We start from the raw sequence: 17,012 nt of genomic DNA, 5'->3' as shown, positions 1-17,012 counted from the left end.
TGATCATGCATTGAATGAGGAATCCTGCCTTCTTAAAAAAAGACCACTGTGCGGCTTAGCTTCCTAACAGCAATAATGAGCCTTGAAAGGACATGGCCGAGTACAAGCCCATTTAGGAATGACTCCTGACCTTGGTCTCATGTACCTAAAGGAGGAGGAGGAAAATCTGGTGTCGAGAGCCTGCCAGAAAAGATTACATTCCTGAAACAGCTGTTTCTGCCCTGTTAATTTAACTAGAAAGATTATAATCATCTCAGGAAAAACTAATTACATTACTCTTTTTCAACACACTATCTGAGGATGCATATGATAGGATATAATTAAAAAATGCACAGATTTGCTTTGATTTTTTAATATTAACACTATATGAGACCTGAGAAGAAATGAAAGTCTTCTGTGAATCAACAGATTTAAACAAAGGAAAAGGCTGGGGGAAAAAATTTAAAACTACGTATATTATAACAATATCAGGAAAAAAAAGTCATTAGGTTTTTAAAACATAATTTTTTTTCACATTTTATTTATTTGAATTTTATTTTTATATTCCCCATACAATTACAACCCCCTTATTTTGACCCCAAGCCCTCCTTTCCCCGCCTCCCCACACCCCATAGAGTGTCTCTGGTTCATAGTTGTTTGTTGATTTTGATATTTTCTTTCTTATATTCTTTTTCCTGGTCCCTTATTTAAGTTTTCTAGATTCCTGCTATGAGTGTGACCATCCGGTATTTTTCTTTTTCTTTCTGGCTTATTTCGCTGAGCATGATCCCTTCCAGCGCCATCCATGTTGCTGCAAATTGCATGTGTTTATCTTTTTTGAATGCTGAGTAATATTCCATGGTATATATGTACCACAACTTCTTGATCCAGTCATCTATTTTTGGGCATTTGGGTTGTTTCCAAAGCTTAGCTGTTGTAAACAGTGCTGCTATAAACATAGGGGTGCAGGTGCTCTTTGGAATTGATGTTTCTGTGCCCTTTGGGTAAATACCTAGGAGTGGAATTGCTGGATCATATGGAAGCTCTATCTTTAGTAGGTCAAGAAATCTCCACACAGCTCTCCATAGTGGTTGGACCAGTTTGCACTCCCACCAACAGTGCAGGAGACTTCTTTTTTCTCCACATCCTCGCCAACATTTGTTGTTGCTAGTTCTTTTAATATGTGCCATTCTCACTGGTGTAAGATGGTATCTTATGGTAGTTTTGATTTGTATTTCCCTGATTACAAGTGATGTTGAACATTTTTTCATATGCCTGTTGGCCATTTGCATTTCCTCTTCAGAGAAGTTTCTTTTTAGCTCTTCTGCTTTTTTGACTGGATTATTTTGTTTTTGTTGAGTCTCATCAGCTCTTTGTAGATTTTTGTGATCAGTCCTTTATCATTAGTGTTGTATGCAAAAATGCTCTCCCAGTTGGTGGGGTTTCTCTTTGTTTTTGTTATTGTCTCTTGCTGTGCAGAAGCTCTTTAATTTGATGTAGTCCCAGCTGTTGATCTTTGCCTTCACTATCACTGCTTTGGGTGATGTGTCTGTAAAGATGTCTTTGATGTGCATGTCATGTAGTGTTTTGCCTGTATTTCCTTCTATGTATTTTATGGTTTCAGGTCTTATGTCTAGTTCTTTAATCCATTTTGAGTTGGTTTTTGTGCGTGGTGTTAGGTAGTAGTCAAGCTTCATTCTTTTCATGTAGCGACCCAGTTTTCCCAGCACCATTTATTGAACAAATTTCTTTGCTCCAATGCATATTCTTTGCTCCTTTGTCAAAGATTAGTTGACCATATATCTGTTGGTTTATTTCTGGATTTTCTATTCGATTCCATTGGTCTGTGTGTCTGTTCTTGTTCCAATACCATGCAGTTTTGATGATTATGGCTTTGTAGTATAGTTTGAAGTTTGGGAATGTGATGCCTCCATTCCCTTTTTTTTTTTTTTCCCAGGAGAGCTTTGGCTATTCCAGGTTTTTGGTGATTCCATATGAATTTCATCAATAATTGTCCTATTTCTTTGAAGAATGACATTGAAATTTTTATTGAAATAGCATTGAATCTGTATATTGCTTTTGGTAGGATGGCCATTTTAATAATGTTTATTCTTCCAATCCATGAGCAGGGGATGTCTTTCCATTTCTTTGTGTCTTCTATTTCTTTTAACAGTGTTTTATAGTTTTCTTTGTATAGGTCCTTTACCTCTTTTGTTAGATTTATTCCCAAGTATTTGGATTTTTTTGTTTCAATAATAAAAGGGATGTTTTTTTTTAATTTCTTCTTCTTCAGATTTATTGTTTGTGTATAGGAAGGCTACTGATTTTTGCGTGTTGATTTTGTATCCTGCCACTTTACTGAATTGATTGATGAGTTGAATTAGTTTTTCTGTGGAGTTTTTGGGGTTCTCTATGTATATTATCATATCATCTGCAAATATTGATAGTTTGACTTCTTTTCCTATTTGGATTCCTTGTATGTCTTTCTCTTGTCTTATTGCTCTGGCTAGGACTTCCAGTATTATATTGAAAAGCACTGGTGAGCGTGGACATCCTTGTCTTATTCCAGATCTTAATGGGAATGCTATCAGCTTTTCACCATTGAGAATGATACTGGCTGTTGGCTTATCATATATGGCCTTTATGATGTTGAGGTATGTTCCTTGTATCCCAAGAATTTCAAGGGCTTTTATCATGAATGGGTGTTGTACTTTGTCGAAAGCTTTCTCAGCATCTATTGATATTATCATATGGTTTTTATATTTCTTTTTGTTGATGTGTTGGATAACAATTGATTTTCGGATGTTGAACCATCCTTGTGTTCCTGGAATGAATCCTACTTGGTAGTGGTGAATTATCTTATGGATACATTGTTGGATTCTGATAGCTAAAATTTTATTGAGGATTTTTGCATCAGTGTTCATTAGGGAGATTGGCCTGTAGTTTTCTTTTTTGTGTGTTGTCCTTGTTCAGTTTTGGTATTAGTGTAATGTTGGCTTCCTACAACGTGTTCGATATTGTCCCTTCCTTCTCAATTTTTTGGAAGAGTTTGTGAAGGATGGGCACTAATTCGTTTCTGAACGTTTGGTAGAATTCATCTGTAAATCCATCAGGTCCTGGGCTTTTGTTTTTGGGGAGGTTTTTGATTACCATTTCAATTTTGCTGCTTGTAATTGGTCTGTTTAGGTGTTCTATTTCTTCTTTATCTAGCTTTGGGTGATCGTAGAATTGTAGGAATTTGTCCATCTCCTCTAGATTGTTGAACTTGTTTCCATATAACTGTTCATAGTAGTTTCTCATTATTCTTTTGATTTCTGCTGTGTCCATTGTGATTTCTCCTCTTTCATTTATGATCCTGTTTAAAACATAATTTTAACCTTTCATGTCCTTTTAAGTACTTTTTCTTTAAATTGGGTCATGGTGGTATTTTGGCTTTAAATATTTTCTAATTGTTCCCAACTTTTCAGCATCTCTACATTTTGACAATTTTCTATACAATTGGATTCCTGAGATCACAATTATATTCAATTAGGTGACCCAATAATACCCAGAGCTAAGGTCTTGTCAGCTATTGGTTTCTTTGTGAGATACACATACATACAGGTTTGTACAGTGATGGACAGATGTCTAAGATACAGCTTTAGAGATATGACGTTATAAAACAGAGTTTAGTTGGGTTTAGATTCCCAGCTGAAATTGTGTGAAAATTAAATGTTTACCATACATATTCCATTCTCAATAGAGTACATTCTTTCTTAAGAAAGGAGGAGGGGGCCTCCCTGGTGGCGCAGCGGTTGAGCACTGGGCTGCGAAGCTGCCTGCAGCCTTTGCAGTGCCGGTTCAATCCCCAGCTGCTGGGTGAGGGTTCCACATGGCGCGCAGACCTCTCCTGCCACCCGCTGCTCCCCTCAGCAGTGTGCTTCGGTCCTTCTGCCTGCTCTGCTCCCCGCTCTGGCTCTGGTGAATTCTCTCACCCTCCCGCGCTTCTGACTGTACCCAGTGCTTGTATAAATAAGTAAATAAATCTTTAAAAAAAAAAAAAAAAGGAGGAGAACTGTTGGTAGAAGGCTCCTTTTTGTGGGATCTAGCTTGAAAGGGCGAGTGTGTGAAAAACTCCTTTGGGTGTCTCCCGTTGTGTTCCTGTGGCTGTGAGGCTTCCTCTCTGCATGTCCCATCTTGACAGAGATCACTGAGGTTCAGATAAGAGCATTTTTGGCAGGAGATAGAATTCTACACTGGAATCATTTAAAATGTCTCTGGAGTTTGTGTGGGCCTGAAGCTGCTCACGTGCAAGGCTGGAACTCCACGCTGTGGCGCTGCACTCATATTACAGCAGGTTATCAGAAGCCCTCAGAGGGCCATCCGCTACAACACAGCTGAGTGGCACTTCTGTGTTTTTCTTCAGTCTTCAAAGAAATGATTGTTAGATTTCATAGTCTCAGTGATAAGAATAAAACCAGTACTTAGAGATAAATTGGTATAAATTACTGAGTTGTTTGAAGTTAGAGTAACTGATAAGTATTACTAGAAAACATAAAAAATGAGACTTCAAAATTATCCTTTGCTTATATTTTACTTAGGTTAAACTTACCCTTCTCTTTACAGGAAACTAACCAAAGATGTTACAGAAAAGATGGCTGAAGTAGAAGTGAAGTTATCTGACACAGCTTCACAAAGCAATAGCACAGGCAAAGAACTAGATGTTCTCCAGAAAGAAGCAGAAAGCCTAGACAACACAGTGAAGGAACTTGCTGAACAACTGGAATTTATCAAAAACTCAGATATTCGAGGTATGTTATTGTGCAAATAATCCTGGATGAGGGATTTAATCCTCCACCTAACCTTTTAATATAGCTTTTTTTTTTTTACAAGATTTATTTATTTATGCATACAGGAACTGGGGTACAGGCCAGAGGTGTGGGCGGTTTCCAAGTCCTACATATCAGAGACCATAGATAGGGTTTGGGTTTCCAAGTCCTACATATCAGAGACCATAGATAGGCTGCTCCCCACAAAAAGCAAAAAAAAAGTAGTAGTAGTTCTGATTACACTATTGATGATTTATGTATGATGGCTTATTTTTGGCTAGATCATTAAAGCTAAAACATGTCACACTGTTCTACAACTGTTAACAGTAGTGATTTGAGTGAGGATAAGTAAGTGACTGAGAAGAGCGAAAACTATCTGCATGTACTCTATAGGCAACCTGACACCAGCTATTTATAAAAACTGAATGCTTGTCTGTATGTAGAAGCAATGCCACATGAGTGAATTTTTCATCCAGCTATTTGGCAACTTCCAGAACCAGAGGAAGTGCTAATAGGACAGAGTAGATTCATTGAGAAAAGTGTTGTACTTCCTATTTTATTTCTTGAATTTTGAAACAAAACCAGACAGTAAATTCAGGGGTGGATGACACAAAATGAGAATTACTGCTTGATGAGCTCATGTACAAGGGGGTTAGCTATGCAATTTCATTTCATGTACTAGGTGCTTTGGACAGCATTACCAAGTACTTCCAGATGTCTCTTGAGGCAGAAGAGAGGGTGAATGCATCCACCACAGACCCCAACAGCACAGTTGAGCAGTCAGCTCTCACTCGGGACAAAGTAGAAGACCTCATGTTGGAGCGAGAGTCCCTGTTCAAGGAAAAACAAGAGGAACAAGCCCGCCTTCTGGATGAACTGGCAGGCAAACTACAGAGTCTAGACCTTTCAGCTGCTGCAGAAATGGTAAGATTTGAAGGTTTGACCTTAAGATTATGGTGGTGTCGGAAGGAAAAACCAGTGTTTCATCTTTTCAGTTGTTCACCTTACAAATGGATGAGGAGTGATATTCCCAGGCTTAGATCCTTGGACCACAGAATGTGGGCCAGGCCAGATTAAAAAAACAAGCATGTGTGTTCCCAACTGAATGAATCATGGCTACTTTCCTATGTTGTTGTGTCGCCTGGGACTTCTTATTTAAACTTGATCCTTTTTATATTCTATGCATTTTTCACTTTGTTCTGATTTGAAGTGCAGGTAAGCAATTTAGAATCAAAGGGATTTCCTAAAAAATTAAAGAGAACAAAATTTTTTTCATATTAGTTAAAAATGTTCCTTTGTTCCAGTAACTTTACCAGGTAAAGTTAACCATAAGACCAGACTATAAAATCATTTTCCTAGAAGCTTTTAAATAACAACTCTTGAGCCAAATGAAATTGAGTAGTGAGTTTAATGAAAATCAGGCAGAAGGCCAAAACAAAAAAAGCCAAACTAAACCTGTTTCTTCCTCTTGATTTTTGTTTTTCATGGAAGGGTGTCGTCATAGAATTTGGAAGTTGTTTTTTATAGATTAAGGGTTTGTGCTCTTAGCCTAGAAACCCAGAGCAGTAAAAGTAGAGGAAAGATGGCTACAGAAAAGACTGAAGAGTTGAGAGTTCATTACATTTTCTTTGTGATAGTTCTTCACTGTCTATCCGCCTCCCCACCCACCTCCCTCACTTGCTTTCTCTGAAATAGAACACTGTACTCTATTGTGACCAATTTGATATATGCCTACAAAATTATATATTCATGCCTCCAGTGAAAATAGGGAGTCAGAAGAACTGTCACCATTAATACAATGTGTAAATCCTACCTCACAGGAGCTGGGCATTTATGTATAGGCACAAATGCCAATTCTCACTCTTTCAATACTAATTCCTGCTTTAGAAATGCCAATAAAAATCAGCATGCACAAAAATCTCTGTACTGTAGTAAAAGCAGGTAAGCATGCTAAGAAAGGGCATTTGCAACAGGTATTTTGGGAGTGGGTGGCGAGTGGGATCTGGAGCCCCATGAAGGTGTACTTGCTTTTCACTCTGGTAAGCCGCCAAAGGGTTAGCCAGTTAACTATCCTAAGAGAACTCGTAGATTCCATATGGCCAATGAGCAGAGATATTTTTTTGCTCCTTTGTATTTTTCAAATATCTTCAGTTGTCTGTGTACATTGAGCTAGAACCATGCTGTTTTTCTGATGTTGGCCCAGTCTTTCGAAAAAAGAGATCTTTTAGGGTAGTGTCAGAATTTTTCCAGAAAGCATCCCTGAGATCTTTTGCTTTTTTTTTTTTTAAATTGAGGTAACATGGGTATTTATATCACAGTTTATATTCCGTAGGCACAGGATACCCCCCTTCCAGGACATGCTTCCCTTAAGACAAATGTTCTTCCATAGCACACTGAACAAACTTTATTTTCTGAGGGTTTTTATGTATTGTAAACCAGACACATGAAACCATTATTTTATTAATTTGAAATGTAATGGGATTATAGCTATAAAACTAGGCTAAAGAGTTGGTTGTATTTATTCCAAAACTATTTTACTACTTAAAAAGAATTCTTTACTTGTTTGGGAATATTCTGTTCACTGCTTTTCATTGCAGTTTGTTTTGCCTCTTTACATTATGAGCATGTTCCACAAAAGAGCAGTTAGAAAAGCTCTACATAACCTTTTCTATCATATAGCAAACTTACTACAACCTTCAGTGGTCTCTCCTTTGTCTGCCTTCGTTCTCACATCTGAACTGTTCTGGGCTGTTTTCTATAGAGTGAACTTGTTCGTAGATGCTAAGTTACTAAAAGACTAGACAATGGACTTATTCACCAGAACAGTTAAGATGGTATTAGGCCTAAAGAAGGTTCTCAAAACTGAAAATATAACTGGTCAGAATAAAAAGGAAGCACTCTTTAGCTCTATCGATAGACTTCGGCTTGATATAGCTAACAGCGTTTGTACACTGGGCAGAGCCCACCTGATATTGCAACTCATTAGAAGTTATTAATGATTGTAAATTTTCATTGTTTCCTTGGACATAATAGGTTAGCTTAAGGTTAGTTCTTAGCTGTCTGCATCCTGGACACTGTGTTTTCAGCACCCTTACTGCGGACCACCCAGGCTTGCACAGCTGTTATACTGAGAACTCTCTGAACCCTTGTGCCTGTTCTTTGGCTTGTTACAGACCTGTGGAACACCTCCAGGGGCCTCCTGTTCTGAGACTGAGTGTGGTGGCCCAAACTGCAGGACTGACGAAGGAGAGAAGAAGTGTGGGGGGCCTGGTTGTGGTGGTCTGATCACTGTTGCACACAGTGCCTGGCAGAAAGCGATGGATTTTGACAGAGATGTCCTGAGTGCCCTGGCTGAGGTGGAACAGCTCTCTAAGATGGTAACTCCACAGAAACAGATGGTTGTTTTATTCATAGATAGCTGAAGAATTGGCTTTCTTCTCCTGGGTGATAATCTGATCTCAGATAATCCTTTCCATGGGTTATGAGTATATCCAGCTGTACTACAGAAATTCTGCATTAACTGCTAAAGTGATAGTTAGCTGAAGTATTTGTTAGTACTTGAAAAAAAGATGAAACAGTATTCCATAAGCCACCAAATGTTTTAGAAGAGTTAAAACCACTTGACAAAGTTTTTATATGCTGGCCCTATCAATGTAAAAATACTGTATAGGAATCTCTACTAAATACTTCTAGTCTAGAAATACTGTTGGATGGGAGCAATTTTTTCTAAGTCATTTCAAATACTTCGTTCAGAAAATTACATAGAAAACTGTAATAATCTGGTGGTCTTTGAAAAGCATGGAAATGTTCCATGGGTAATTTATTTCTTATCTCTAGGTCTCTGAAGCAAAACTGAGGGCAGATGAGGCAAAACAGAATGCCCAAGATGTTCTGTTGAAAACTAATGCTACCAAAGAAAAAGTAGACAAGAGCAATGAGGACCTGAGAAATCTGATCAAGCAAATCAGAAACTTTCTGACCCGTAAGTTGTTTTAATTTTCTTTCACTTTCAGAGGTTTTTTCCTATTTTGGAATATAAATTCGTTAAAATAAGATTGTGTTTGAGAGGCCATAATTCAAATCAGCACTTTAGATAACTACAGTAACAGTTCTAAATAAGAATTTCTATGTTAAGAAATGTTTCCATTTCTTAGGTTCATGTATATGTAAATAACCTATACTATACAGATACAATCATACTGTTATGGGATACCCAAACAGTAAGTCACTAGTTAAACATATACTGTGAAAATTAAAATTTTAATTTATATTAATCATTACTAATGACTGAGGTCATTAAAACCTTAAAGAAGTGTTTTGCATTGCCCCCAAAGCATTATAATCCAATTATTTACAGGATGTTATGCCATATGGTTAGCTTTTATACCTTAAGTATTGTGTAGAGAAAAAGATCAGCAGAATTTGTGGTCCACCTCACAAGTGTTGCTGGCCATGGTCTCAGGGTTATTAGTAAGGATGGCTTTGATAGCAGCTTTGTTCTCAGGCTAGTTCTTCCTGCTTACAAAGTGGCTGCCAAAATCCCAGACATCACATGAAAACTCAGTAACTAATATCTAATGGAAGATGGTTCTACCTAGTACCTTTGTTGTTTGTTTTTTAAAGGGAAGAAATCATCCCCAGATGCCTCTGAACTGTCATCTCCATTGATCTCATTGGCCAGAAATGATAAATGTCACTGTCAAGTGGAATGTGATTATCCTAATTGGCAGATCAATCAGGGTTTAACTATAGTTGATACATTTACATTACCCTTAGAAGAATATGCCTAAACAAAATCCTGTTAGCAAGGATAAAAGGGAGACTAGTAAGGAGCTGATGGTATTTGCTACAGCTATCTTACAGAGTATCATTTGAAAATCATTTAATCATATTTTCTTGTGCTTAAATCCTTAGGGGTACATTTCTATAGTGTTTTGACAGTTTTGTTTTTTTTTTTAAACTTAAAAAATTTACATGTTGTGAAGTTTAACCCCTTTGGTTTGTTTTTTTTTTTTTTTTTAAGATTTATTTATTTATTTATACAAGCACTGGGTACAGTCAGAAGCGCGGGAGGGTGAGAGAATTCACCAGAGTCCGGGAGCAGAGCAGGCAGAAGGGCCGAAGTACACTGCTGAGGGGAGCAACAGGCGGCAGGAGAGGTCTGCGCGCCATGCGGGACCCTCCTCTGGTGGCCAGGGAGCAGCCGGGGATCGAACCGGCGCCGCAGAGGCTGTGGGCAGCTTCATAACCCAGCGCTCAACTGCTGCGTCACCAGGAAGGCCCCTCTTTGGCATTTTTAAAATTACCTTTCACATTTGAAACTCCTTGCCTCCTTTGATGATACACTATTCCCTGATACTTCTTTGACTGGAATTTCTCCTCCTCTTTAATTCCCTAGGTCCAAATAATTAGACAGGGAATTATCAACTCCTTATACCTGCATTTAGAATAGTTTCCTAGATATTCTTCCAACTTTAACTCAAAGTTATCATTGCCTTTTAAGTACAAGTCCCAGCTTTATGCCCTGGCCTCTGTTACCTATATTCCAAACATTCACTCTGCTGTGCTTTCAGATAACATGCCATCCTCCCCACACTTTCTCTCCATCTGGAGATGTCCCTCTCTCAAAACACTGAGAGATGTCCCTCTCTCAAAATCCTTTAAGACCTCTTCTCTGGCTATTCAGCCACACAACAAGACCAAGTAGTACTCATTGTTGGCAGTCACTTTTTATGTGTGTAGGTCTCATTTCCCCCACTCAATTAGACTGTAAACTCTTAAGAAGTGTTTAAAGAAGTATCTTGTACCCCACACTACTCTTTACCTACCAGATAACCAGCAAGTGGTTGAATTGAAAGAACCATCTATGATTTTCACCATTTTATGAGATATCTTTACTTTTAACAGAGGATAGTGCTGATCTGGACAGTATTGAAGCAGTTGCTAATGAAGTATTGAAAATGGAAATGCCCAGCACCCCAGAGCAGTTACAGAACTTGACAGAAGATATTCGTGAACGAGTTGAAAGCCTTTCTCAAGTAGAGGTTATTCTACAGCAAAGTGCTGCTGACATTGCCAGAGCTGAGATGTTGTTAGAAGAAGCTAAAAGAGCCAGGTATCCGAAGGCATTATACATTTATGGTGCTTATTTTGTGTACGTAGCATGAAGTAATACAGTATTTCTTTAACCAATGAAATTTCTAAGACTGACCTTTATGAGTCTTTGGGTCCCTTCAAGAACAGTAGTACTTTTTTTCACGTTCATATATTATTTCATTTACTCAGCAAAAGTGCAACAGATGTAAAAGTCACAGCAGATATGGTAAAGGAAGCTCTGGAAGAAGCAGAAAAAGCCCAGATTGCAGCAGAGAAGGCAATTAAACAAGCAGATGAGGATATCCAAGGAACGCAAAACCTGCTAACTTCAGTAAGATACTGAAATTTTTTTTACACAAAAGTGCATTTGATAGTTATGCAGTCTTTTAAAATGGGACCTGAAAGGATTCCTTTAATTTAAATAAATCTGAGTTATTCCCTTAGCTTAGATGGTAAAGGTGGTATTTTTAAGGAAAACTTAGAATTCTGAACACAGTGGAACATTAAGGCTGCCTTCATTTTCACCCCCTATAAAAAGCCTAAGAAAGATTAAAATAGTCTCCTGTACTTTCAAGGAAGAGCAAAGACTTGATTATGAGGTTTTGGTTTCAAAACCTACTTTTAGAAAACTACTTATTATTGGTGATCAAGTAGCCCAAAAGCAAAATATATGTGGCTGGCTAGTCTCTCAAAATTTTTAAGATGGTCATTCACAAAGGCCAAAGTGTCTGATTTCAATGCCCAGTTAGTTCCTAGAGGAACCCAATAGAGAAACCTTCCAGCTAAACGGTCTGTATTCAAAATGTATTGAATTTATAAACAAAATTGCATTTTTAGAGACTACCAGATATTCAAGGTATATGCTAAGAATTTTTCACGATTTAGTACTTCTACAGATCTGCTTATCTCTTAAAATTGATGCAAATACTGTAATTTTGCCTTTCATTTTTCAAAATTGGGTGTATTTTTAATCAGCTGAAAACATTGGTTTAAAGGTAAAACCAAACACTGCTCCCCCTCAGCTTTGAGTTCTTTTGCTTCCATGTTGTTCCGCTCATGATGAGCTCCCGCTTGTTTTCAGTTCTTTCAAGTTGATGTTTCCAACATGTTTCTTAAACCTGGTCTCATGGGGAGGGGGGAAGGGGGGGAGCAGAGACAGACGTGGGGGGTGGGGGGAGGAGGAGACACACATGAAGGAAGAGTGAACATTACTGAATTACACCACTAAGGGGAGTAGTGGGCAAGAGGAGAGGCCCACTGCACCTTACGTGGGGTTGGCTCCCTGGGCCAGGTATCGAACTCAGGCTGTAGCAGCAGCAGAGGTAGCACTGAGCCTTAACCCGCTAGGGCGCTGGGGAGGCCCTTCTCACTACCTGGCTTTAAGGCTACTAGTAAGTCTCTGGTGGGAGCGGGTCTGCTTTGGCAATGGTGCGGTGATGTAAATGCCTCATTAACTCAGCACCTGCAGGTGTAGCCCATGTCCTGAGAGGGCTAAACAACGCAGTCTGGCATCTGCTCATTGGAGCGCATGTACTCAAGTGGGCCTCAAGTTTACAGTCCATGTGGCCCGTAACCGCTGCCAGCAGGTGCTAATATGCACTGGGGGTGCCGACTCGCGTGCATAGCCAGGAACAGCCGTACAGTCTTCCTTCTGTGGCAGGGCCTGGAGACAAGCGTGCACACGATTTAAAGATACAATGTTATATTTCTCTTTTTTCCCAAAAACACATTCTGGTTGGCTTGGTCTGGTGCCCACCCCGGCGGCCTCGCATGGACGGTGGGCTGGACCGGATAGCCTGACGGCCGCAGCCCCCACCCCCCCAAAGCCCCCAGGGACCACTGCAAGGCGAACCCGAGGGGCCCGCTCCCTCAAAATCAGGTTTTTTAAAAAATTTATGTATGCATGCAAGAACTGGGGTATAGGGCAGAGATGAAGGGGTCGGGTGAGAGGACTCACTAGAGACAGGGGGGAGCAGTGGGCAAGGCAGGAGAGGTCTGCTGTGCCATGTGGGTCAACTCCCTGGCCAGGGATTGAATTCATTGTTGCAGTGGCTGGCGACAACTTGATAGCACTGAGACTTAACCCCTGTACCACTAGGCAGGCCTCAAAAATCAGGTCTATGAGTAAACTTTTCCCCCCAATTTTAAGGAAAGTTCAGCTGTTTTATAAAACTAGCTTAAGAATTAATGATTCATCCAATGTCTACCCATCTTCTCAGCATATACTTTGAAATTAGATTATTTCACTGCTTTATGTGGGCAGCCTTCTCAGGCCAACAACGCTTTAGCACTTAAAACCTGGAAGATCTTTTCAACTTCTTTTGTCCTACCAGTCAAGCCTTTCCTCCCCTAGTCTACTGTTCTCAAAGTGTTCACTTTTCCCTCTAAAATTCTGACCTTATATAGATGCTCCCTTCTTTAAAGTACTTATTCAAAAAATTAAAATTTTCCTGAATGTAATAAGTATTTTTTAGCAGACTATGTTCTAACCCTTTTAATATGGATTTTCCTAGGTTTTAAATTTTTTTCTTCTATTAAAACTTTAAGTTCATCCTGGTGGGTTACATTAAACTTATTAAGCCAATTAGAAAATAGTATAGGTGAGCAATTTTTGTTTTGGGGAAATGGGATAGAAAATGTTTTAGGTTAGTTAACAATTCTTTAATTGTGTTAATGATAGTAGTTAAATTCTTAGAAGATAAGCTAAGAATCCTTTGTTTTGAAATACTTAAACCAATGGGTCATTATAGACATATCCTAAAAATTTTTAAGTATGACATTGTTAAAGTCTATGGAATAGACCCATTCTTGAAGATCTTTTTTTTTTTTTTTTTAAGAGAAAACAAGTGCTTAGTGAAGCTGGTTCTTCAGCTTTGGCTACCTTTTAAAAATCAGGTTAATGATTATACTTGAAAAGAGATTAAATGTGAATTTCTGCCAGTTGCAATATTTTTCCCTAAAATAACAGATTTATACATTTCAGAGATCTGAAATATTCCTGATCTCCATGTCTTCAATCATTAGCTAGAAACAAATCACATTAACTGCGTTTAAACATTTAGAGTTGATAGAAAAAACTAAAATTGGAGTTTATTTGGAAATGTGGAATTCCCTCGTCACATCTGCTTATTTGTGAACATTGTTAAGGCAAAGTTTGTGCTGTCCTTAAAATGGTTTCTCAAAACAATGAGTTGCCTGGGTATGGTTCTTAGATCATAAGGGAAAAATATGAATTTCAGCCTAGATTATATCTCATATATTAACTTCTAAAAAAGACACAGCAGACAAAGTTGGACAAAATGTAAGTTCAAGAAAGTTTTGTGTATTTTCAGTAATTTCTATTTTTGTCCTATCACAAAATGGCTAGTAGACTTTTAAAATCTTCCCTTAAACCATATCTGTAGCACTTCCTACCACTTCTTATATTATTGGCTTCCTGAATGACCGACATTCTACCTTTTAGATCGAGTCTGAAACTGCAGCTTCTGAAGAAACCTTGTTCAACGCCTCCCAGCGTATCAGTGAGCTAGAGAGGAATGTGGAAGAACTCAAGCGGAAGGCTGCCCAGAATTCTGAGGAGGCAGAATATATTGAAAAAGTAGCATATGATGTGAAGCAAAGTGCAGACAATGCTAAGAAGGTAAGTTATAACTTCACAGCTATGCCACTGATATCATTTCTTCCTTGGAATTCACAAGGGACATGGACCTTACATGGCTATTTATCGGAGTCATCCCAAATGACCTCCTATGAAACAGTCTTTAGAGACACAGACAAAAAAGAATGGGAGTGGATATGAAAGCATCCAATAAGCATGACCTTAGGCCCTCAAATTCAAATCTGGATAAGTATTTAGAAAATGAACTTAGAGGTAGAAGTCTTAAAAGAAGCTGGTGGTCCTGTAATTCAGATAGGAAGATATCTGCATACAGTAATTACTTGGTCAGTTGCAAAAACTTTAAGCTTTTTCTATCTTATTTCAGAGAACAGGGAATCAGATATCACTTTCTGCACATGTCAAATTGTTTTCACTTTTGATTGGAAGATGTATTTTTGCACAGATAATCACACACACAGTTTCTAAATTTGTGTGGACCAGGGTGTATTGAAGCTGTTACATTAACTTCCATAACTCCCTATTACTTAGGAAACAAAATTTTAGGCATTAAACAAGAGTGACATCCCTCTATCTCTGGGTTGGGGAAAGAAAACAAAACTTGAGTTCTTTGTCTATCTTTTCCACTATGGTTTGTAGTTTCCTGAAATAGCATTCTTATAGAGCATTCTGTGTAACTGTAACATTTAACTATAAAGGATTAGAACCACTAGACATGACGATCCTATTTTTTTAGTTAAAGAATCACTTGCAGCTATCTTTCCAAACTGACACCAAATCCTTACTCCTCACCCACCTATAAATATTCTACAGTATTACCTATCTTCCTTTCATTAGATCTGCCAAAATTTTAGCTCTGCTTAAGATCCAGATAATCCCCCTCCTTTAGAATATGTGCAAGTTAATATTCATGATCAAGCTTGCCATGATTATGAAACAGCTCTAACATTATTACCTCTTTGTGTCTGAATTTGGAACTGCAGTCTGTGGATGATGTACTTCATGGAAAGTATAAGAACGTAGAAAATTTAATTGCAATAAAAACTGAAGAGTCAGCTGGTGCCAGAAAGAAAGCTGAGATGCTACAAAATGAAGCAAAAACACTTTTGGCTCAAGCAAATAGCAAGCTACAACTGCTGCAAGGTATGTATGCTTTTTCACTTAGGCTCATATTTTCATAATTATTCACTGTGTCTCAGGCACTTAAATAGGACCCTATAGACACAAAAGATCAGTATTAGATTTTGAGATGATCATACTCTAAATATGTCAACTTTTTATTTTGATCTCCCACAGATTTAGAAAGAAAATATGAAGACAATCAAAAATATTTAGAGGACAGAGCTGAAGAATTAGTAAGACTGGAAGGAGAAGTCCGTTCACTCCTAAAAGATATAAGCCAGAAAGTTGCTGTTTACAGTACCTGCTTGTAACAAAGGAGGAAGGGCTTATGAAATGGCTGAAGTAACCAAAGTAAAACTGCTACCTTTAAAAAACTTAATACTCTGAAACTCATATTTAATATTTTTAATCACTTTTTATACTAAATAAAGTGCTTTTGTTATATATTTAGTATAGTTCTTAACTTCATTGTTACTTTTGCTGATTTAGTGTTTATAAGTTCTTTTAACAAAAAAATTATTTATACTGCAGAGATTGAGTTGATAAATGTATTGCCTCCATAGACACCAAAATTTCCATTGTACCTATAAATATGCTATTACTCATGTGTTGCTAGGTCAAAAATCTCCGCAAATCATCCCTGAAAATCAGTGGGATTCCCAACTGGAGATTAAAAGGAGGAAGAACATAGTCTCATATACCTTCATTATATCAACAACTGCTTCAATCTCCAAAACTCCTTGCTCTAGGAAAAAAACAAAAAAGCAGCAATTTCTAGAAAATCTAAGGGGAGTAAAAGTTGTGGTTTTTAACTGTTCCTACCTAGAATAGGGTACTGGATAGAAAGGTTTACATTAAATTCGGCCAGAATTTATGGACATTCCCTTTCCAACTGAGCAGTCCAAGTACAGAATGATTCTCTATTTTATTTCACAAGTAAAGATTCTCTATGATCTGTTAGGTAAGACCAAAATAATCATAATTTAAGCTACAGGTTGGTGACAGTAGGCCTGGCAATATATTTTAGCTATTGTTTGTTTTTTTTTTTTTTACATATTCTTAAGGCAAGGAGATACTGTATACTACTTCACCATAACCCACACTCCAACACAGCTACATTTGAAGCTGGACCTGAGCAAGTTATGTAAACAGCTGAAATTTCAATAAGGGAAACTTATACTTCCCTTTGGTCCAAGGCAACTGTCACTTAGGCAGGAATCCGAAGAAGTAGCAAAATGGCTTATGTAGATATTTAAACAAGTTTGATCAGGTAAGTGAAATGGACAAATAATTTAGCACCACCCCTTCACAGGCCAAGAAAATACTTACTGTCATTAACTGAACAAATGAAACTTGTTTTATACCTAGAACATCATTCCTACCCATACATA

General features: G+C 38.0%; 1 protein-coding gene across 1 annotated transcript in view; it reads left to right on the top strand.

Annotated features, from left to right (window-relative positions):
• The window catches only part of LAMB1 (laminin subunit beta 1), a gene marked incomplete at both ends in the record, with an annotated part of 69,901 nt that extends 53,969 nt beyond the window's left edge, over window positions 1-15,932 (top strand). Inside the window, 9 exons of the mRNA XM_084229979.1 lie at window positions 4,585-4,769; window positions 5,470-5,711; window positions 7,961-8,164; window positions 8,625-8,769; window positions 10,695-10,902; window positions 11,073-11,214; window positions 14,347-14,523; window positions 15,483-15,642; window positions 15,796-15,932. Coding sequence (XP_084086105.1) covers window positions 4,585-4,769; window positions 5,470-5,711; window positions 7,961-8,164; window positions 8,625-8,769; window positions 10,695-10,902; window positions 11,073-11,214; window positions 14,347-14,523; window positions 15,483-15,642; window positions 15,796-15,932 — 1,600 coding nt within the window. The remainder of the gene's footprint in view (window positions 1-4,584; window positions 4,770-5,469; window positions 5,712-7,960; window positions 8,165-8,624; window positions 8,770-10,694; window positions 10,903-11,072; window positions 11,215-14,346; window positions 14,524-15,482; window positions 15,643-15,795) is intronic.
• Between the last annotated feature and the right edge of the window lie 1,080 nt (window positions 15,933-17,012).

The sequence above is a fragment of the Talpa europaea genome, assembly GCF_964194135.1.
Source record: "Talpa europaea genome assembly, chromosome: 3".
Lineage (NCBI taxonomy): Eukaryota > Metazoa > Chordata > Mammalia > Eulipotyphla > Talpidae > Talpa > Talpa europaea.
Note: the sequence above shows the minus strand (reverse complement) of the source record. Positions and strands in the feature narration are given on the sequence as shown.